Here is a 23,806-nt window from a genome sequence, read left to right as displayed (position 1 = left end):
AAGAATGTTGGCAAGACAATTGACTGGTTCAGATGGAACTCAGACACAACCTTTGGCAAGAACTTAGGGTGAGTGCGGAGGACTACTCTGCTATGATGAAATTTGGTGTAAGGGGCCTGGGCTACCAGGGCCTGAAGCTCACTGACTCTACGAGCTGAAGTAACTGCCACCAAGAAAATGACTTTCCAGGTCAAGTACTTCAGATGGCAGGAATTCAGTGGCTCGAAACGAGGTTTCATCAGCTGGGTGAGAACGACATTGAGATCCCATGACACTGTAGGAGGCTTGACGGGGGGCTTTGACAAAAGCAAACCTCTCATGAAGCGAACAACTGTCCTGAGATCGGCTTACCTTCCACACGGTAATGGTATGCACTGATTGCAATAAGGTGAACCCTTACAGAGTTGGTCTTGAGACCAGACTCAGACAAGTGCAGAAGGTATTCAAGCAGGGTCTGTGTAGGACAAGAGCGAGGATCTAGGGCCTTGCTGTCACACCAGACGGCAAACCTCCTCCATAGAAAGAAGTAACTCCTCTTAGTGGAATCTTTCCTGGAAGCAAGCAAGATGCGGGAGACACCCTCTGACAGACCCAAAGAGGCAAAGTCTACGCTCTCAACATCCAGGCCGTGAGAGCCAGGGACCGGAGGTTGGGATGCAGAAGCGCCTCTTCGTCCTGTGTGATGAGGGTCGGAAAACACTCCAATCTACACGGTTCTTCGGAGGACAACTCCAGAAGAAGAAGGAACCAGATCTGACGCGGCCAAAAAGGAGCAATCAGAATCATGGTGCCTCAGTCTTGCTTGAGTTTCAACAAAGTCTTCCCCACCAGAGGTATGGGAGGATAAGCATACAGCAGACCTTCCCCCCAGTCCAGGAGGAAGGCATCCGATGCCAGTCTGCCGTGGGCCTGAAGCCTGGAACAGAACTGAGGGAATTTGTGGTTGGCTCGAGATGCGAAGAGATCTACCAAGGGGGTGCCCCACACCTGGAAGATCTGTCGCACTACCCGGGAATTGAGCGACCACTCGTGAGGTTGCATAATCCTGCTCAACCTGTCGGCCAGGCTGTTGTTTACACCTGCCAGATATGTGGCTTGGAGCAACATGCTGTGACGGCGAGCCCAGAGCCACATGCTGACGGCTTCCTGACACAGGGGGCAGATCCGGTGCCCCCCTGCTTGTTGACGTAATACATGGCAACCTGGTTGTCTGTCTGAATTTGGATAATTTGGTGGGACAGCCGATCTCTGAAAGCCTTCAGAGCGTTCCAGATTGCTCGTAACTCCAGAAGATTGATCTGCAGATCGCATTCCTGGAGGGACCAGCTTCCTTGGGTGTAAAGCCCATCGACATGAGCTCCCCATCCCAGGAGAGACGCATCCGTGGTCAGCACTTTTTGTGGCTGAGGAATTTGGAAAGGACGTCCCTGAGTCAAATTGGACCAAATCGTCCACCAATACAGGGATTCGAGAAAACTCGTGGACAGGTGGATCACGTCTTCTAGATCCCCAGCAGCCTGAAACCACTGGGAAGCTAGGGTCCATTGAGCAGATCTCATGTGAAGGCGGGCCATGGGAGTCACATGAACTGTGGAGGCCATGTGGCCCAGCAATCTCAACATCTGCCGAGCTGTGATCTGCTGGGACGCTCGCACCCGCGAGACGAGGGACAACAAGTTGTTGGCTCTCGTCTCTGGGAGATAAGCGCGAGCCGTCCGAGAATCCAGCAGAGCTCCTATGAATTCGAGTTTCTGCACTGGGAGAAGATGGGACTTTGGATAATTTATCACAAACCGCAGTAGCTCCAGGAGGCGAATAGTCATCTGCATGGACTGCAGGGCTCCTGCCTCGGATGTGTTCTTCACCAGCCAATCTTCAAGATATGGGAACACGTGCACCTCCAGCCTGCGAAGTATCGCTGCTACTACAGCCAAGCACTTTGTGAACACCCTGGGCGCAGAGGTGAGCCCAAAGGGTAGCACACAGTACTGGAAGTGACGTGTGCCCAGCTGAAATCGCAGATACTGTCTGTGAGCTGGCAGTATCGGGATGTGTGTATAGGCGTCCTTCAAGTCCAGAGAGCATAGCCAATCGTTTTCCTGAATCATGGGAAGAAGGGTGCCCAGGGAAAGCATCCTGAACTTTTCTTTGACCAGGTATTTGTTCAGGGCCCTTAGGTCTAGGATGGGACGCATCCCCCCTGTTTTCTTTTCCACAAGGAAGTACCTGGAATAGAATCCCAGCCCTTCCTGTCCGGATGGCACGGGCTCGACCGCATTGGCGCTGAGAAGGGCGGAGAGTTCCTCTGCAAGTACCTGCTTGTGCTGGAAGCTGTAAGACTGAGCTCCCGGTGGACAATTTGGATGTTTTGAGGCCAAATTGAGGGTGTATCCTTGCCGGACTATTTGGAGAACCCATTGGTCGGAGGTTATGAGAGGCCACCTTAGGTGAAAAGCTTTCAACCTCCCCCCGACTGGCAGGTCGCCCGGCACTGACACTTGGATGTCGGCTATGCTCTGCTGCAGCCAGTCAAAAGCTCGTCCCTTGCTTTTGCTGGGGAGCCGAGGGGCCTTGCTGAGGCGCACGCTGCTGACGAGAGCGAGCGCGCTGGGGCTTAGCCTGGGCCGCAGGCTGTCAAGAAGGAGGATTGTACCTACGCTTGCCAGAAGAGTAGGGAACAGTCTTCCTTCCCCCAAAAAATCTTCTACCTGTAGAGGTAGAGGCTGAAGGCTGCCGGCGGGAGAACTTGTCGAATGCGGTGTCCCGCTGGTGGAGCTGCTCAACCTCCTGTTCGACTTTTTCTCCAAAAATGTTATCCGCACGGCAAGGCGAGTCCGCAATCCGCTGCTGGATTCTATTCTCCAGGTCGGAGGCACGCAGCCATGAGAGTCTGCGCATCACCACACCTTGAGCAGCGGCCCTGGACGCAACATCAAAGGTGTCATACACCCCTCTGGCCAGGAATTTTCTGCACGCCTTCAGCTGCCTGATCACCTCCTGAAAAGGCTTGGCTTGCTCAGGGGGGAGCTTATCGACCAAGCCCGCCAACTGCCGCACATTGTTCCGCATGTGTATGCTCATGTAGAGCTGGTACGACTGAATTTTGGCCACGAGCATAGAAGAATGGTAGGCCTTCCTCCCAAAGGAGTCCAAGGTTCTAGAGTCCTTGCCCGGGGGCGCCGAAGCATGCTCCCTAGAATTCTTGGCCTTCTTTAGGGCCAAATCCACAACTCCAGAGTCGTGAGGCAACTGAGTGCGCATCAGCTCTGGGTCCCCATGGATCCGGTACTGGGACTCGATCTTCTTGGGAATGTGGGGATTAGTTAGAGGCTTGGTCCAGTTCGCCAGCAATATCTTTTTGAGGACATGGTGCATGGGTACTGTGGATGCTTCCTTAGGTGGAGAAGGATAGTCCAGGAGCTCAAACATTTCAGCCCTGGGCTCGTCCTCCACAACCACCGGGAAGGGGATGGCCGTAGACATCTCCCAGACAAAGGAAGCGAAAGACAGACTCTCGGGAGGAGAAAGCTGCCTTTCAGGAGAGGGAGTGGGATCAGAAGGAAGACCCTCAGACTCCTCGTCAGAGAAATATCTGATGTCTTCTTCTTCCTCCCACGAGGCCTCACCATCGGTGTCAGACACAAGTTCACGGACCTGCGTCTGCAACCGTGCCCGGCTCGACTCCGTGGAACCACGGCCACGGTGGGAGCGTCGAGAGGTAGACTCCCTCGCCCGCACCGGCGAAGCTCCCTCCGCCGACGTAGTCGGGGAGCCTTCCTGGGAGGCTACCGCAGTCGGTACTGCACGCGGCACCGATGCTGGAGACCTCACCACGGGCAATGGGCCAGCCGGCGCCTCGCTCGACGGTACCTCTGGCGCAAGCACCCCCGGTATCGGAGGGGTAGGGCGCAACAGCTCTCCCAGGAACTCTGGGAGATCGGCCCGGAGACTCTCGTTCAGAGTGGCTGCGAAAAAAGGCATGGAAGCCGATGCAGGCGTCGATGTCAGAGTCTGTTCCGGGCGTGGAGGCTGTTCCGGGCTGTCCAAAGGGGAGCGCATCGACACCTCCTAAACAGAGGGCGAGCGGTCCTCTCGGTGCCGATGCCTACTGGGTGCCGACTCCCTCGGCGACCCAGAGCTCTCGGTGCCAACACGGGAAGGGGACCGGTGACGATGCTTCTTCGACTTCTTGGGACGAAGCATGTCACCGGGGCTTCCCGGCACCGACGAGGAGGACGTAGAATCCAGCCGTCTCTTCCTCGGGGCCGAGGCCGAAGGAGGTCGGTCTCGGGGGGGCTGTACCGCAGGAGCCCTCAGGGTAGGGGGAGACCCACCCGAAGGCTCACCGCCACCAGCAGGGGAATGGACAGCCCTCACCTGCACTCCAGACGAAGCACCATCGTCCGACGACATCAGCAGACGAGGAGGTCTCGATACCACCGATGCCGACGCAGCCTTCCGATATCACCCCGATGCAGAGGGGCTTCCCGGCACCGACGAGGAGGACGTAGAATCCAGCCGTCTCTTCCTCAGGGCCGAGGCCGAAGGAGGTCGGTCTCGGGGGGGCTGTACCGCAGGAGCCCTCAGGGTAGGGGGAGACCCACCCGAAGGCTCACCGCCACCAGCAGGGGAATGGACAGCCCTCACCTGCACTCCAGACGAAGCACCATCGTCCGACGACATCAGCAGACGAGGAGGTCTCGATACCACCGATGCCGACGCAGCCTTCTGATATCGCCCCGATGCAGAGGGCCGATGCCTCGATGCACTCGATGCAATCGGGGGCGAAGATGAAGGTCCAGCCGCCGCCGCCGTCGAAGCAGTCGATACTCCCGGTGCCGATGCCGACGAAGAGCCCGAGAACAAAACGTTCCACTGGGCTAATCTCGCTACCTGAGTCCGCTTTTGTAAAAGGGAACACAGACTACAGGCCTGCGGGCGGTGCCCAGCCCCCAGACACTGAAGACACGACGCGTGCCTGTCAGTGAGCGAGATTACCCGGATGCACTGGGTGCACTTCTTGAAGCAGCTGGAAGACTTCGATGTCATGGGCGGAAAAATCGCGCCGGCGAGATCAAAACTTGAAATGGCGAAAATGGCACCGCAAAAATAGGGGGAAGAAAAACTTCGACCGAGGCCTAAAGAGGGCCTACCCCGACGATGAAAGAAAACTTACCGGGGCAAAGACTGGAAGTACGGGAAGGGAGAAAACCATAAAGGTCTCCTTCCGACACCTCTTTTTTTTTTTTTAAGAACGAAGTCGAAAACGACGCACGAGGTCAACTTTGGGGCGCGAACGGCGAAACACGACCGTACCGAGCGCGGACAAAAGAAGACTGGCCGGCACGAGCCGGTTCGGGCGGGAAGACGGCCGCGCATGCGCGGTGCGCATCGGCGCGCGAGGACTAGCAAAGGACTTTGCTAGAAAGTGTTCCGATAGGAGGGGCTGCCGTGGACGTCACCCATCAGTGAGAACAAGCAGCCTGCTTGTCCTCGGAGAATAACGACTATGCTAGCAGTTCAGAGGCCCGAACAATCTGCAGTGCATCCTCACAGTCCAGCTCTGCAGCCATAATAGGTGGAGGTGATCAGTGAACAGCCAAAGTCCCAAGGAGTCCGATTACAAAACAAACATTTGATAGTAAAGTCCAACAGCCTGCCCACTACTTAGGTATTAAACTCTGCCAGGCCATCCTCTCACAGATCAGGAGTCGGGACCACATCAAAGAAGAGAGAATAGAGGGTTCTACTTACTCATCCCAGCCATGCTTCTCTACCTCTGTTGCTTCAGAGAAACACTAAGAACAATATATTAGAGCCATTTCCTATCTTTCAAAAGGTAAAATTATGTATCATACCTGATAATTTTCTTTCCATTAATCATAGCTGATCAATCCATAGACTGGTGGGTTGTGTCCATCTACCAGCAGGTGGAGATAGAGAGCAATCCTTTTGCCTCCCTATATGTGGTCATGTGCTGCCGGAAACTCCTCAGTATGTCGATATCCAAGCTCCATCCGCAGGACTCAGCACTTAGAGAATTACACCCACAAAGGGACACTCTGCCCAGCTCACCACCGCCGAAATGGGGGAGGGGAATTAACCCAGCTCATCCCCACACAAGTGGGGGAGGGGAATCCGTCCAGCTCATCCCCGCGGAGCGGGGGAGGGACACCACACCCGCCGATGCGGGGGGGATCTGGCTTATCCTGCAACCGCAACCGCGGGAGGAGCTGACTGACCCTAACACCGCCGAAGCGGGAGGGGTACAAAGCTGCCCTACTGCCGCACGAAGCGGGAGGGAGCGCCGGCAGAATTTAAGTCTCAATCCAGCCCCGTAAAACGGAGGGGAGAGGAATGCAGCAGCTCACTGTAACACAAATTCGTCTCAACTCTTGAAGAATCCATTGAAAAACTTGAACACGAAGTCCTCCTGAACAGGAACTGAAGACTAAACTTGAACCTGAAATGCAACCAGAATATAAACAATACAGATATCTGGGAGGGGCTATGGATTGATCAGCTATGATTAATGGAAAGAAAATTATCAGGTATGATACATAATTTTACCTTCCATATCATCATGCTGATCAATCCATAGACTGGTGGGATGTACCGAAGCAGTACTCACCCAGGGCGGGACATAGAAATCCCTGACCGCAACACTGAAGCTCCAAACCGGGCCTCCGCCCGAGCAGCCACAGTCAAGCGGTAATGCCTGGAGAAGGTATGGGCCGATGCCCAAGTTGCCGCCTTGCAAATCTCCTCCAAGGAGACGGACCCGGCCTCTGCCATCGAGGCCGCCTGAGCTCTAGTGGAGTGAGCCTTCAGCTGGATAGGCGGCACCTTCCCCGCGGCCACATAAGCCGCTGCAATGGCTTCCTTGACCCATCTTGCCACTGTAGGCTTAGCAGCCTGCAGACCCTTACGAGGACCTGCAAACAGGACAAACAGATGATCCGACTTCCGGAAATCATTGGTCACTTCCAAGTATCTGATGATGACTCGTCTCACATCCAGATATTTGAGAGCAGAGTATTCCTCTGGGTAGTCCTCCCTACGAAAGGAAGGGAGACAGAGCTGCTGATTCACATGGAAGCGAGAAACAACCTTGGGCAGGAAGGAAGGCACTGTGCGAATAGACACTCCTGCCTCAGTGAACTGCAGAAAGGGCTCTCAACATGAGAGTGCCTGGAGCTCGGAAACTCTTCTGGCTGAAGTGATAGCCACCAAAAAGACTGCTTTCAACGTCAGGTCTTTCAGAAATGCCCTTGACAAGGGTTCAAAAGGCGGCTTCTGCAAGGCTCTTAGCACCAGGTTGAGATTCCACGCAGGCACCACTGAGTGCAGAGGAGGGCGCAGGTGATTAACTCCCTTGAGAAAGCGCACCACATCTGGCTGCGAAGCCAGGGAAGCACCCTTCAGGCGGCCCCTGAAGCAAGCCAGAGCCGCTACCTGGACTTTAAGGGAATTGAGCAACAGGCCTTTCTCCAGACCTTCTTGCAGGAACGTCAACACTGAAGAAATTGGAGCAGTGAAGGGAGAAAGTGAGCCTGCTTCACACCATGCTGCAAAGGTACGCCAAACCCTGGCGTAAGCAGTAGAAGTAGAGCGCTTCCTCGCTCTTAGCATAGTGGCGATGACCTTGTCTGAGAAGCCCTTCTTTCTCAGACGCTGCTGCTCAATAGCCAGGCCGTAAGACCAAAGGGGGAGGGATCCTCCATCACCATGGGACCCTGATGCAACAGGCCCTGCTCCACTGGCAGCCACAGAGGATCGTCCACTGAGAGCCTGATCAAGTCCGCATACCAGGGACGTCTGGGCCAGTCCGGACCCACCAGGATTATCCGGCCCGGATGCTTTGCCACCCGGTCTAGCACCCTGCCCAACATGGGCCAGGGCGGGAACACATAGAGAAGCTCCTGTGTCGGCCACTGTTGGAGAAGAGCATCTACTCCCAGGGATCGAGGGTCCCGTCCTCTGCTGAAAAAGCGCGGCACTTGGCAATTGGCCGATGACGCCATCAGATCTAGGCTCGGCTGGCCCCAGCGCTTCGTGATGTCCAAGAACGCCTGAGCAGATAGCCGCCACTCTCCGGGATCCAAGGTATGGCGACTGAGAAAGTCCGCCTTGACATTCATGACTCCGGCAATGTGGGCCGCTGACAGCTGTTCCAGGTTCGCTTCCGCCCACTGGCATAGATTCATGGCCTCCTTGGCTAGAGGGGCGCTCTTGGTACCTCCCTGGCGGTTGACATAGGCCACAGCCGTGGCATTGTCCGACAGGACCCGCACTGGCTTCAACGCCAGTACCGGGAGGAACTCCAAAAGCGCCAACCGAATGGCTCTGAGTTCCAGGAGGTTGATAAACCACTTTGCCTCTGCAGGAGACCAGAGCCCCTGCGCTGTCCTTCCCAAGCAGTGGGCTCCCCAGCCCGTCAAAGAGGCGTCCGTCGTGATGACAATTCACTCCGGGGTCACAAGAGGCATCCCTGCAGACAACTTGTCTGTCTGCAGCCACCAGCTCAGCGCCTTGCGCACTGCTGGGTCCAAGGGAAGGCGCACAGCATAATCCTCCGACACCGGAATCCAGCGCTGCAGCAGAGAGTGTTGTAGTGGTCTCATATGAGCCCTGGCCCAGGGCACTACTTCCATCGTGGCCGTCATAGAGCCCAACAGCTGCACATAGTCCCAAGCCCGGAGCGGAGAGGCTACTAGGAACTGGTCCACCTGAGCCTGAAGTTTGACAATCCGATTGTCCGGCAGGAACACTCTGCCTAATTGGGTGTCGAATCGAACCCCCAGATACTCCAGGGACTGAGTCGGGCGCAGCTGGCTCTTCTCCCAGTTGATGATCCACCCCAGGAAGCTCAAAAGAGCAATCACCCGGTCCACAGCTTTGCCGCACTCTGCATAAGAGGGGGCTCGGATCAACCAGTCGTCCAGATAAGGATGGACTTGTACTCCTTCCTTTCTCAGGAAGGCCGCGATGACCACCATTACTTTGGAGAAGGTCCGCGGAGCAGTAGCCAACCCGAACGGGAGGGCTCTGAACTGGAAGTGTCGGCCCAGGACTGCAAAACGCAGAAAGCGTTGATGAGGAGGCCAGATGGGAATATGCAAGTACGCTTCCTTGATGTCCAAGGATGCCAGGAACTCCCCTGCCTTCACTGCCGCTATAACAGAGCGGAGAGTCTCCATGCGAAAGTGCCGAACTTTCAAGGCCCGATTGACCCCTTTGAGGTCGAGGATAGGCCGTACAGAACCTCCTTACTTTGGTACCACAAAGTAAATGGAGTAACGTCCCTTGCCAAGCTGATTTTCTGGCACCGGAATGACCGCACCCAAGCGGATCAGATTGTCCAAGGTCTGCTGCACTGCCACAGCTTTGACCGGAGACTTGCAGGGAGAGAGTACAAACCCGTCTCTTAAGGGTCGGCAGAACTCTAGCTTGTAGCCGTCTCTGATGACTTCCAGCACCCAAGCGTCTGAAGTTACCCTGGTCCACTCGCCCAGAAACGAGGACAGGCGTCCTCCAATCTGCACTGGGCCATGGACCAGGACCCCGTCATTGGGTACGAGACCCTGGGGGAGGACCGGAGGGCGCACCTCCGGGACGGCGGTCTCTGCGAAAGGAATGCTGCTTGGGGGAGAAGTTCCTCTTGAAGGAAGAGGGGGCAGAGGAGCCCGACTTGCCCGGGCGGAACCGACGGGCTTCCTGAAACCGTCCTCTGGAGATACCGGGGCGAGCACTGGCCCAAGCCCTGACCTCTGGTAACCTCTTGCCCTTAGACGTGCCGAGATCGGTCACGATTTTGTCCAGCTCGACCCCAAAGAGCAGCTTGCCTTTAAAAGGCAACTTAGCCAGGCGGGACTTAGAGGCGTGGTCAGCAGACCAATGTTTCAGCCAAAGCCACCGCCGCGCAGAGACTGTCTGAGCCATACCTTTAGCCGAGGCTCTCAAGACATCATACAGTAAGTCTGCCAAATAAGCCAAGCCCGATTCCATGGCCGGCCAATCAGCCCTCAAGGAAGGATCCGAGGGGGAAGCCCGCTGCACAATCTTCAGGCACGCCCTGGCCACATAGGAGCCGCAAACTGAGGCCTGCAAACTTAAGGCAGCCGCCTCGAAGGACGACCTTAAGGCCGCCTCCAATCTTCTGTCTTGGGCGTCCTTTAGGGCCGTGCCACCTTCCACCGGCAACGCCGTTTTCTTAGTCACCGCAGTGATTAAAGAATCCACGGTAGGCCAAAGAAAGGCCTCACGTTCACTTTCAGGCAAAGGATAGAGGCGGGACATAGCCCTAGCCACTTTGAGGCTCGCTTCCGGGACATCCCATTGAGCCGAAATTAAGGTGTGCATGGCAACATTCACGTGGAAGGTTCTAGGCGGGCGCTTCGTCCCCAGCATAATGGCGGAGCCAACAGGGGCTGAGGGAGAGACGTCCTCCGGAGAGGAAATCTTTAAAATGCTCATGGCCTGCATTAACAGGTTGGGCAAATCCTCTGAGCGAAAGATCCGTGCTGCAGAGGGGTCATCCGCTCCATCTGAGTGGGAATCCGTCTCCTCCAAGGAATCTCCTAAGGACCGTTGGGAGAACTCAGATACGCTGCCCTCATCTACATCAGAGGAAACAGCGTCCTCTAAGGCCTGGGAATCCACCCGAGGGCGTTTACTTCCGGGGGCCTCAACCCCTTTATCGGACAAGAGAGAAGGGGCAGCGTTCTGCATAAGGAAGGCCTGATGCAGCAGCAAAATAAACTCGGGGGAGAAACCCCCCAGACTGTGCACTTCAGCAGCCTGGGCCACAGCCCTAGACGCACCCTCAACCGGCGCTCGTAAGAGCGGGGGAGAAACATGCTGCTCATCCAAGATGGCGTCCGGCGCGACACTCCGCGAAGGAGCCGCGCGGGAAGAACGGCGCTTAACTTTAGCCGCTTTTTTGCCGTCGCCCAAATCAAGGGCGGCCATGGCATGAACGTCTCCCAGCTCAAGGGCGGTCCAAGAAGAAGCCGTCCGAGCAGAGTGGCCGGCCAAGATGGCGGAGGCGAGCAGCGGGGGATGGGCGGTTATGGCGGGAAAAACCGCCGCGCCGGAGGAAGACCCGGGACACTGACCGGCCTCCGAACTGACACCCAACAAGGGCGAATCAGACTTTAAGACCCCCGCATCCCCGCTAGAAGCGCACACGCGGTCCGGGGAGCGATTCTTCGCGCCCTCGCCCTCCGACGCCATAGGCCACGTGGAGATCGATCGGGGAAACCCCCTGCCCGCTATAAAAAGGTAAAAATTACCTGCTTCACGCTCCGAGCTGTAACGACCTGGTGTCCCAGTGAGTAGCTGCAATAAACGTTTAAATAAACGTCGAAATAAACGCCTTTAAGGACGTCCAAATTTTTTTTTTTTTTTTTTTAAACGGAGCCAGCGGGAGGGGGGAGAAAAGGAGGGACCTGGCGCCACCAGGTTTGCACTTGCTCAAGAAGAGCCCTCAACCCCAGGCACTCAACAAAACCTAAAAATTAGGCTTAGAGGCCTAGCCAGAGCTGCTGCTGTGTGTGACCACCACCTGCTGAGATAGAGAACATATTGGGGAGGAGTTTCCGGCAGCACATGATCACATATAGGGAGGCAAAAGGATTGCTCTCTATCTCCACCTGCTGGTAGATGGACACAACCCACCAGTCTATGGATTGATCAGCATGATGATATGGAATCAGGAAGCGTGTGTCGCTCCCTCCCTCCTTCCTCCCCTCCTCTCTGGGAATTTCCCATCAGCTGCAAAGGGCAGACTCAGCAGCGAATCAGAACAATGAGCCATAGCACCCTCCCTCAGCTGCATCGGTTCCTAGCATGCACTACAGTATGGATTGCAGACTGCGGGTAGTGAAACCGATTGTGAAACCCAAAGAAAACAATTATTGCCTAGGCTCGCAAACTTTTCTTTTCAACTTTTGAATCCTTCCGACCAAAGAAAATGCGAGACTGAAGCCTCTAGCCAATTGAAACATGCGGCTGCTCTCTAGGTTGCTGAGACTCGTCTTGTTATTGGCTTACCGCATATAAGCGAAAGTTGTCTTGCCCACACGCTCGTCTTTAATTTGCTGGTTCGCGCTTTAAAAATGGCCGCCAAGACTTCCAGAGGCGGCCTCGCGAGATCTTGGCGGCCATTTTGAAGCGCGAATTGGCAGCGGGGGACAGTCAGTGCTGGAAGCGGGCAGGCAAGAGTGCCTGCCACGAAGAATTTAAAAAACAAGCGGGCGGTGAGGGACTGGATCGGGAGGGAGGGAGGGAGAAGAATTCGCGAAACAAATTGGGAGGGGGTGGCAGGGGGGAAAAGGGAGTCGCTGCTGGGCATGGGTGGATGGAGGGGGTCGCTGGGTATGGGTGCATGCAGGGCAGGGGAGAGGAGAGGAGGGTACACTGCTGGACATGGGTGCATGCAGGGCAGGGGAAAGGAGGGTCACTGCTGGACATGGGTGCATGCAGGGGAGAGGAGGGTTACTGCTGGACATCTGGGTGCATGCAGGGAAGGGCAGAGGAGGGTCGCTGGGTATAGGTGCATGCAGGGCAGGGGAGAGGAGGGTCACTGCTGGACATCTGGGTGCATGCAGGGAAGGGGAGAGGAGGGTCATTGCTGGACATGGGTGCATGCAGGGAAGGGGAGAGGAGGGGAGAGAGAAGAAATGCTGGACATGGATGGAGGGGAAAGAAGAGTGAAGAAGGAGATGAGATGAGGGAAAAGGAAGAGAGAAGAAAAACTGCACATGGATGAAGAAAATAGGCAGAAGCTGAGGACCAGAAATGAAGAAGAAAGGAGGAAAGAAATAAATGGAAAGGAAGCCCTGGAAACGGAGTTAAGAGGACAGAAAGCAACAGAATCGGATACTGGGCCAGCATGATCAGAAAAACAGTCACCAGACAACAAAGGTAGAAAAAAAATCATTTTATTTTCATAATAGTGTTTGGAATATGTTCACTTTAAGAATCAGGTGATCAACATTAAAAGTTTATATTTATTTACTTATTTATGGCATTTTATCCCACATCAAACATGAATTAGATTGGAACCTGGGATCATTTAATTTTTTTTCCTGGAGAGAGTAATGCTTCCCCCCCCCCCCCCCCCCCCCCCGGCTATAGCCAGCTCTGCAATTTGGGGGGGGGGGGCGCAGAGGTGGACGGGGGGGGGGGGGGGGCGGGTGGCGCCAAGGTGGACCGGGGAGAGAGCCTGTTGTTAAACATTTACCAGCACACCACTGCCAGGATTGGCCATTGTTGGAAACAGGATGCTGGGCTTGATGGACCTTTGGTCTGTCCCAGTATGGCAATACTTATGTACTTATGCTCCAGGTGCGTTTTCCCAAGCGCAGCTTGAAAGTTATGGAGACTGCAGAGGTAAGTTGCCCAAGTTGTTGCTCAGTAAAAATTATGGCACTGTCTTGCCTGCTGGCATCCATTTTGTCATCAGTGCTCCACTAGCGAATTTGCTCTTTTTTCACTGATTTGCCAGCCATTGTAGACTCCTCCTTACACACAAATGTGTCCATGTTGTTTGACACTACTCCTCAAAGAAAGAAGGCAACAGGTGGACGAAATGCGCTGTTCCAGAGGCGAAAAGGGTGAGGGACCCCAGAGAGAGACACAGACACATACGTCACTCTCAATGCATCACGTGACTCCCCCTGGTCGCTGTATTTTTAAAAAGATATAGCAGAATTAGAAAATGTTTAAAGAAGGGCAACCAAAATGATAAATGGGATGGAACTTCTCTCATATGAGGAAAGGATAAAGAGGTTAGGACTCTTCATCTTGGAAAATAGATGGCTGAGAAGAGATATGATTGAGGTCTACAAAATTCTGAGATAGAACAAGTAGAAATGAATAGATGTTTTTTACTCTTTCAAGAAGTACAAAGACTAGGAGACACTCAATGAAGTTACAAGTAAAAACTTTTAATAGAAATAGGAGGAAATATTTTTTCACTCAACGAATAGTTAAGCTCTGGAACTCTTTGCTGGAAGATGTAGTAACAACAGTTAGAATATCTGGGTTTATAAAAGTTTGGACAAGTTTCTGGATGAAAAGTCCATAGTCTGCTACTGAGACAGAGAAGGGGAAGTCACTGCTTGCCCTGGGATTGGTAGCATGGAATGTTGCTACTATTTGGTTTTCTGTCATATACTTGTGACCTGGATTGGACGCTGTTGGAAGCAGGATACTGATCTGATTTAGTATGGCTATTCTTATGTTCTTATGTACAGAAAAGTCCAGAGAAAATTATGAAGCAGAAGCACACAACTACCTCCTTCTTCTGGAAAAACTTTGCCTTACAGTAGAGGAGAAAATATGTGTGGTATAAAAAAAAAAAAGCAAAGCAAATACCCTCCATATAGAACCGGTATAGCCAATCTATAAGCTGTATCAGCACAAGTCAGAAGAATATTGCCAGTTTATAAGCAGGAAAAAACACAGAATGTAGTTTAGCCCAGAGACAGCAAGCTAGAGCTCTCACATGCCAGGCCTGCTGTAACACTAACTATCTATTTTCCTAATATACTTCCATTATTCACGATGTATTGTAAGCCACATTGAGCCTGCAAAGAGGTGGGAAAATGTGGGACACAAATGCAATAAATAAATAAATAGAGACAATTAAATGCAGAGAACCTCACACAGATCATGCAGGGGAGAATGAATCCCAATATTCTAGCAACTCTAGATATAGTCCTAGAACTTCAAAATCACACAGGACTAGCCATTCCAGTCAGTCTGCAATTAGTTCAGCAGCAATCTGGGTCTCAGCTTAGGCTGAGGCTGCTAAGTCACGTGCTCTTTACAGTCAGCAAGAAGCATCTAAAAATTAAAAAACACTTAGACTAGAGGGAAGGAAAAGAGAAGCTGCTGTTGCTGCCGCCACCACTGCTGTCACTGCTAATGCCATTGCCGCAGCTTCTGCCTCTGAATGCAGGAAGGCAGAGTTAGACATTGCCTTGAAAGTGCTCCAGCAAGAGAAAGAAACAGCCACCTTTAAGAATGAAGCCATGGCCCTTGAAATGGGCATCAGGAAGGGGAGAGCCAGCTTAATCACATTGCCTTTGTAGGTCATGAGAAGTGAACTGCAGTCCATATTTATTTATTTTATTTGTTGCATTTATACCCCACATTTCCCTACCTATTTGCAGGCTCAATATGGCTTACATAGTACCATCAACGGCGTTTCCCAGTCGGTTAATAACAAATACAAGGTTGTATAGTAATTGAATGAGGGTCAGAAGGGGTGAAGATTGTGTGTTGTCCAGTACGATCATTAGTCATGCTGTGTTTCTGGGCGAAGAGGCTTACGCAGGGTCGTTGGGGCAGGCCTTTTTGAAGAGGTTGGTTTTTAGTGATTTCCTGAAGTTCAGGTGGTGATGGATTGCTTTCACAGCTTTTGGGAGGCCATTCCATACTTGTGCGCTTATGTAGGAGACGCCGGATGCGCAAGTTGTTTTGTATTTCAGTTCTTTGCAATTAGGGTAAAGTAGGTTTAGGTATGATCTTGACGATCCGACTCTATAAGGTCTATCATGTATTCTGGGACTACTCCATATATAATTTTGTGGACTAGAGTGCTGATTTTGAAGAAGATCTGTTCTTTGATTGGGAGCCAATGCAGTTTTTCTCGAAGGGGTTTAGCATTTTCAAAGCGAATTTTGCTGAATATCAACCTGGCTGCTGTATTTTGGGCGGTCTGAAGTTTTTTTGTGGGTTGTTCTTTGCATCCCGCGTAGATTCCACTGCAATAATCTGCATGGCTTAGGACCATTGATTGTATTAGGTTTCAAAAGATTTCCCTTCGGAAGAAAGGTTTTATTTTAATCGTTTGAGCTTCCACATTGAATACAATATTTTCTTTATTACAGAGTTTACATGACTCTCAAGTGTAAGGTTGCGGTCGAGTGTGACGCTGAGTATTTTCAAGCTGTCTGATGTAGGGAGGGTGTGTCCTGGGGTATTTATGGTTGTGGGTTTGTACTTGTTGTGTTGAGAGGAGAGGAAGAGGCAGTGTGTTTTTTCACTGTTCAGTTTCAGTTGGAATGAATTTGCCCAGGAGTCCATGATGTTCAGGCCACTGTTAATTTTATCAGTTATTTCTGACAGGTCATGTCTGAAGGGGATGTAAATTGTAACATCATCTGCGTAAATGAACGGGTTGAGGACTCGATTGGATAAGGACTGTGCCAGTGGAATCATCATCATGTTGAAGAGTATTGGTGATAATGGTGAACCGTAAGGTACTCCGCAGACTGCTTTCCACGGTGGTGATATGTTTGAATTTGATTTTACTTGATAAGTTCTGGTGGTTAGAAAACCTTTGATCCAATTGAGTGCATTTCCTTCAATTCCGAAGTGGCCAAGTAGTCTTAGTAGAATGTTGTGGTTTACCATATCGAATGCGCTCGACATGTCGAACTGGAGGAGGAGTATGCTTTTACCTATGGATATTTCCTGCTTGAATTTGGCCAGGAGGGTGACTAGGACAGTTTCGGTACTATGGTGGGAGCGTAATCCTGATTGTGAATTATGTAATATTGAGAACTTGTCCAGGTATTCCGTAAGTTGTTTGGTCACCAAACTCTCCATCATTTTTACAACAAGTGGGATGGACACTACTGGGCGGTACTTGGTGAGATCGTTTCTGCTTTTCTTGGCGTCTTTTGGTATTGGGGTGAGTAAGATGTTGCCATATTCCTCAGGTAAGAGACCTTGTTGTAACATGAAGTTTAGGTGGGATGTGACGTCTGCTATGAAGCAGTCGGGGCGGATTTTAGTAAATATCTGGGGCATGTATCCAGTTTGCAGTGGGTCTTGGCGAACCTATGAGTCACTTGTGTAACTGTTTCAGAGTTGAGGAGGTTAAATGTTGTCCAAATACGGTCAGCACATAGGATCATACCCTAGCACATGAAAGCACACATTCACAATCAGCGGAGTCATCAGATTTAGAGAAAGTATGACCCTCCACACCAGAATCTAGCTCACCTGAAAGAAGCTAGCCTAAGGAAAGCATGCCATGGAGGCTAACCACCACCATAGTGACCCACACACTCGCATATATACAGATGCAGTATCACTGGCTCTCACTCCAGGAAAGTGCATTGAGGGAAATGCTTCATTACAACCACAGACTCTGGCACCACACAGGAACTTCGCTCAAATAAGGGTTGAGCAGTTACACCCAACTAAACACACTGTGTCCGACATTCAGCCGGAAGCAGGCAAAATAGTTAGCTGGCAAGTTTCCCAAATGTACAAACATTCTATACATGTTATTCCTGGAATTGTGGATTTTTCCCAAGTCCATTTAGTAGGGGTTTATGGACTTGTCTTTTAGGAAACCGTCTGACCGCTTTTTAAACTCTGCCAAGCTAACCGCCTTCACCACGTTCTCCGGCAACGAATTCCAGAATTTAATTATGCGTTGGGTGAAGAAAATGTTTCTCCGATTTGCTTTAAATTTACTACACTGTAGTTTCATCGCATGCCCCCTAGTCCTAGTATTTTTGGAAAGCGTGAACAGACGGTTCACATCCACCTGTCCCACTCCACTCATTATTTTATATGCTATATCATGTCTCCCCTCAGCCGTCTCTTCTCCAAACGGAAAAGCCCTAGCCTCCTTAGTCTTTCTTCATAAGGAAATCTTCCCAACCCCGCTATCATTTTAGTCGCCCTTCACTGCACCTTTTCCAATTCTACTATATCTTTCTTGAGATGCGGCGACCAGAATTGAACACAATACTCAAGGTGCGGTCACACCATAGAGCGATACAACGGCATTATAACATCCTCACACCTGTTTTCCATACCTTTCCTAATAATACCCAACATTCTATTCACTTTCCTAGCAGCAGCAGCACACTGAGCAGAAAGTTTCAGTGTATTATCGACGACGACACCCAGATCCCTTTCTTGGTCCGTAACTCCTAACATGGAACCTTTCATGACGTAGCTATAATTCGGGTTCTTTTTTCCCACTTGCATCACCTTGCACTTGCTCACATTAAACAACATCTGTCATTTAGCCGCCCAGTCTCCCAGTCTCGTAAGGTCTTTCTGTAATTTTTCACAATCCTGTCGCGAGTTAACAACTTAGAATAACTTTGTGTCTTCAGCAAATTTAATTACCTCGCTAGTTACTCTCATCTCTAAATCATTTATAAATATATTAAAAAGCACAGACCCCTGAGGAACCCCACTAGCTACCCTTCTCCATTGTGAATACTGCCCATTGAATCCCACTCTCTGTTTCCTATCCTTCAGCCAGTTTTTAATCCACAATAGGACATTTCCTCCTATCCCATGACCCTCCAATTTCCACTGCAGCCTTTCATGAGGTACCTTGTCAAACGCCTTTTGAAAATCCAGATACACAATATCAACCGGCTCCACTTTTTCCACATGTTTGTTTACTCCTTCAAAGAATTGAAGTAAATTGGTCAGGTAAGATTTCCCCACACAAAAGCCATGCTGACTTGGTCTCAGTAATCCATGTCCTCGGATGTGCTCTGTAATTTTGTTTTTAATAATAGCCTCTACCATTTTCCCCGGCACCGACGTCAGACTCACCGGTCTATAATTTCCCGGATCTCCCCTGGAACCTTTTTTGAAAACTGGCGTTACATGGGCCACCCTCCAATCTTCCGGTACCACGCTCGATTTTAAGGATAAATTGCATATCACTAACAGTAGCTCTGCAAGCTCAATTTTCAGTTCTATCAGTACTCTGCCCTTCTTTTTCCATCGGGTCTGTAAGAGTTATTCTGCAGCATATCTCCTCTGTGAACTGAAACTGCCTATGCTGTATTCTGCTGTATGATCTTTTCAAACTACTGTAACTCTATCAAGATTTCACCAGTGTAAAAGTATAAACACCATTGCTATCCAGGGTATTGGTGAAAATCTGCCAGCCTCTTTTGCTTGAGAGAGAGAGAGCTGGTGGAGAACAGACTCCCAGTTTGCAAGGAAAAACTCTTGTCCAGCACATCTGAACTGTAAGTTTCCTTGTTTAATTATTGCATTAAAGAAGATTTTGGTTCAAGAGTGATGTTCTATACTCTGGTTTAAACTGCATGCCAGTGAGGGGACAGAACATGTCTAACATTTTTCTCTGTTTGGATCCATTAAATTGGAAGGCAGTTGGGGGGGGAGGACTGAAAGGCAGCTGTAAACACGAGGTCATTTCTATGTTATAGAAGGAAAGTTTTTACATGTGTGGAGGCAGAAGAGAAATGAAGCCCCTCCAAAAAATGGGTCAGTAGTTGTGAGGGATTAGTTTTGAGTGTGGGGTAATTTGTGGGATGGTGGGAAAGTTGCAGGGGGCAGATTTTAGGGTTGTGGCCATTTGTGGAGTATTGTGTCAGTCATGAGTAGGGTAGTTTTGGGATGTGAGGCAGTTTGCAATATAACGGGGCAGTTGTGGGCTGGATCTTTTTGGAGATGGAGGCAGTTTGTGGGGGGGCAGATGCAGAGTGGTAGTTTTAGGGTGGGGTAGTTTACAGGGTAGTGGGGCAGTTGGGGGTACTTTTTTGGAGTGGGACAGTTTGCAGAGGGAAATTAGAGAAGGTAGAGCAGGGGCTATTACTTGGGTGTCAGTCAGTTTGTAAACTGAAACAGAATGCAGTGATCATCAACACTTTACACTTGAAAATAATTAATTTTCATACCTGTATGCATTTCAATTGGTCCAACAACAATGGCTGGCTTTAAATCTTCAATCTGTTGTTCAACAGTATCATAATGGAGAATTTCTGCTCGCATTTCATTGAGAGAAGGATTCCCATCCATAAATTGCTAAATAGGATATAAACATGCCGTTATTTTTAAAATCTCGTTATCAAATCAGGCATAGCACATACAATATAAAGACTTCACAGTGTGCACAGAGGGTATAACCAGAAAGTAAGGCTCGTACTAAACTACAGCTAAGAAGGGAAAGGGAAATGGGACTTGACATACCGCCTTTCTGAGGTTTTGCAACGACATTCAAAGCGGTTTACATATATTCAGGCACTTACTTTGTACCAGGGGCAATGAAGGGTTAAGTGACTTGACCAGAGTCACAAGGAGCTGCAGTGGGACTCGAACTCAGTTTCCCAGGATCAGTGTTCGCTGCACTGACCACTAGGCTGCTCCTCCACTAGCAACATTCCATGTAGAAGTCTTCTGTTTCTGTGAGTCTGACGTCCTGTACGTGCAGGACGTCAGACTCACAGAAACAGAAGCCTGCGCAGCGGTGTTGCTGATCTGCAAGGGCAGGCTTCTACATGGAATGTTGCTAGTGGAATAGCAACATTAACATTTCATGATGGGATGGGAGGAAATACAAGAAGTGGAAGGACAGTGCTCCAGGCTGAAAGAAGCTATAAATAGGGCCACGAACCTTTATGTAAGGAAAGAGACAAAAGGAAACCGATATGGTTCTCCAAGCAAGTGGTTGAGAAAATAAAGGCTAAAGAGTTGGCATTCCAGAAATACAAAAAAACTCAGGAAAAGGAACACGAGGAGGAATACCGGATGAAACTGAAAGAAGCCAAGAGAGAGATACGTCTGGCGAAAGCGCAAACGGAAGAACAAATGGCTAGAAATGTAAGGAGGGGTGGCAAAATTTTCTTCAGGTATATTAGTGAAAGGAGAATGACTAAAAAGGGAATTGTGAGACTAAAAGATACTGCGAACCGCTATGTGGATAATGATGAAGAAAAAGCAAATTTGCTACATAGATACTTCTGTTCTGTTTTCACAGAAGAAAATCCTGGAGAAGGACCGCGATGGACTGGAAAAAGTACAAATGAGATTGAAGTGGATAGAGCACCGTTCACGGAAGAGAGTGTGTAGGAACAACTTGAAAAGTTAAAGGTGGATAAAGCCATGGGACCGGATGGGATCCACCCTAGGATATTGAAGGAGCTCAGAGAGGTTCTGGCGGGTCCTATTAAAGAATTGTTTAATATATCCTTGCAGACGGGAGAGGTTCCGAGGGATTGGAGAACGGCAGATATGGTCCCTCTTCACAAAAGTGGTGATAGGGAAGAAGCTGGAAACTACAGGCCGGTAAGCCTCACTTCGGTTATTGGAAAAGTAATGGAAGTGATGCAGAAGGAAAGGATAGTGAATTTCCTGGAAGCCAATAAGTTTCAAGATTCGAGACAACATGGTTTTACCAAAGGGAAATCATGCCAAACGAATCTCATTGAGTTCTTTGATTGGGTGACAGGAGAATTGAATCAAGTACGAGCAATGGACGTAATCTACTTAGATTTCAGCAAAGCTGGATTAGGAACTGGTTGATGGACAGATGACAGAGGGTGGTGGTGAATGGAATTCGCTCGGAGGAGGGAAAGGTGAGTAGTGGAATGCCTCAAGGATCGGTGCTGGGGCTGATTCTGTTCAATATATTTGTGAGTGACATTGCCGAAGGGTTAGAAGGTAAAGTTTGCCTATTTGCGGATGATACTAAGATCCGTAACAGTGTGGACACCCCGGAGGGAGTGGAAAACATGAAAAAGGACCTACGGAAACTAGAAGAATGGTCTAAGGTTTGGCAATTAAAATTCAATGCGAAGAAATGCAAAGTGATGCACTTAGGCAGTAGAAATCCACGGGAGAGGTATGTGTTAGGCGGGGAGAGTCTGATAGCTACGGATGGGGAGAGGGATCTTGGGGTGATAGTATCTGAGGATTTGAAGGCGACGAAACAGTGTGACAAGGCGGTGGCCGTAGCTAGAAGGTTGTTAGGCTGTATAGAGAGAGGTGTGACCAGCAGAAGAAAGGGGGTGTTGATGCCCCTGTATAAGTCATTGGTGAGGCCCCACCTGGAGTATTGTGTTCAGTTTTGGAAGCCGTATCTTGTTAAGGATGTAAAAAGAATTGAAGCGGTGCAAAGAAAAGCTACGACAATGGTATGGGATTTGCGTTACAAGACGTATGAGGAGAGACTTGCGGACCTGAACATGTATACTCTGGAGGAAAGGAGAAACAGGGGTGATATGATACAGACGTTCAAATATTTGAAAGGTATTAATCTGCAAACGAACCTTTTCTGGAGATGTGAAGGCGGTAGAACGAGAGGGTATGAAATGAGATTGAAGGGGGGCAGACTCAAGAAAAATGTCAGGAAGCATTTTTTCACGGAGAGAGTAGTGGATGCTTGGAATGCCCTCCTGCGGGAGGTGGTGGAAACAAAAACAGTAACGGAATTCAAACATGCGTGGGATAAACATAAAGGAATCGATACTAAGGAGCTTAGCTGAGATTGGGTGGCAGAGCCGGTGGTGGGAGGCGGGGATGGTGCTGGGCAGAGCCGGTGGAGGGAGGCAGGGATGGTGCTGGGCAGACTTATATGGTCTGTGCCAGAACTGGTGGTGGGAGGCGGGCCTGGTGGTTGGGAGGCGGGGATAGTGCTGGGCAGACTTATACGGTCTGTGCCCTGAAAAGGACAGGTACAAATCAAGGTAAGGTATACACAAAAAGTAGCACATGTGAGTTTATCTTGTTGGGCAGACTGGATGGACCGTGCAGGTCTTTTTCTACCGTCATCTACTATGTAGAAAGCGAATGCTACATACCTGTAGAGGGTATTCTCCGAGGACAGCAGGCTGATTGTTCTCACTGATGGGTGACGTCCACGGCATCCCCCTCCAATCGGAATCTTCACTAGCAAAGACGTTTAACTACCATCTTCCCGCCCGAACCGGCTCGTGTTCGTCAGTCCCGTATGTAGCAAGACAAAGACAAGGGAAGACCCAACTCCAAAGGGGAGGCGGGCGGGTTTGTGAGAACAATCAGCCTGCTGTCCTCGGAGAATACCCTCTACAGGTATGTAGCATTCGCTTTCACCGAGGACAAGCAGGCTGCTTGTTCTCACTGATGGGGTATCCCTAGCCCCCAGGCTCACTCAAAACAACAAACATGGTCAATTGGGCCTCGCAACGGCGAGGACATAGCTGAGATTGACCTAACAACTTATTCAACTAACTGAGAGTGTAGCATGGAACAGAATAAAAAATGGGCCTAGGGGGGTGGAGTTGGATTCTAAACCCCAAACAGATTCTGAAGCACCGACTGCCCGAACCGACTGTCGCGTCGGGTATCCTGTTGCAGACAGTAATGAGATGTGAATGTGTGGACAGATGACCACGTCGCAGCCTTGCAGATCTCTTCAATAGTGGCTGACTTCAAGTGGGCCACTGACGCAGCCATGGCTCTAACATTGTGAGCCGTGACATGACCCTGAAGAGCCAGCTCAGCCTGGGCGTAAGTGAAGGAAATGCAGTCTGCTAGCCAATTTGATAAGGTGCGTTTCCCCACAGCCACTCCCCTCCTGTTGGGATCAAAAGAAACAAACAATTGGGCGGACTGTCTGTTGGGCTGTGTCCGCTCCAGATAGAAGGCCAATGCTCTTTTGCAGTCCAATGTGTGCAGCTGACGTTCAGCAGGGCAGGAATGCGGACGGGGAAAGAATGTTGGCAAGACAATTGACTGGTTCAGATGGAACTCCGACACCACCTTCGGCAAGAACTTAGGGTGAGTGCGGAGGACTACTCTATTATGATGAAATTTGGTGTAAGAAGCATGGGTTACCAGGACCTGAAGCTCACTGACTCTACGAGCTGAAGTTACTGCCACCAAGAAAATGACCTTCCAGGTCAAGTACTTCAGATGGCATGAATTCAGAGTCTCAAAAGGAGGTTTCATCAGCTGGGTGAGGACAACACTGAGATCCCATGACACTGTAGGAGGTTTGATGGGGGGCTTTGACAAAAGC

General features: G+C 50.5%; 1 protein-coding gene across 1 annotated transcript in view; it reads right to left on the bottom strand.

The window, feature by feature from the left end:
• Positions 1 to 23,806, bottom strand: part of DNAH8 (dynein axonemal heavy chain 8) — a 1,267,128-nt gene that overhangs the window by 683,598 nt on the left and 559,724 nt on the right. The window contains 1 exon segment of the mRNA XM_030199255.1: positions 19,707 to 19,833. Coding sequence (XP_030055115.1) covers positions 19,707 to 19,833 — 127 coding nt within the window.

This window comes from Microcaecilia unicolor, chromosome 3 (assembly GCF_901765095.1).
Source record: "Microcaecilia unicolor chromosome 3, aMicUni1.1, whole genome shotgun sequence".
NCBI lineage: Eukaryota > Metazoa > Chordata > Amphibia > Gymnophiona > Siphonopidae > Microcaecilia > Microcaecilia unicolor.
The sequence above is the reverse complement of the archived record's forward strand: the minus strand, read 5'-3'. Positions and strand labels throughout refer to the sequence as shown.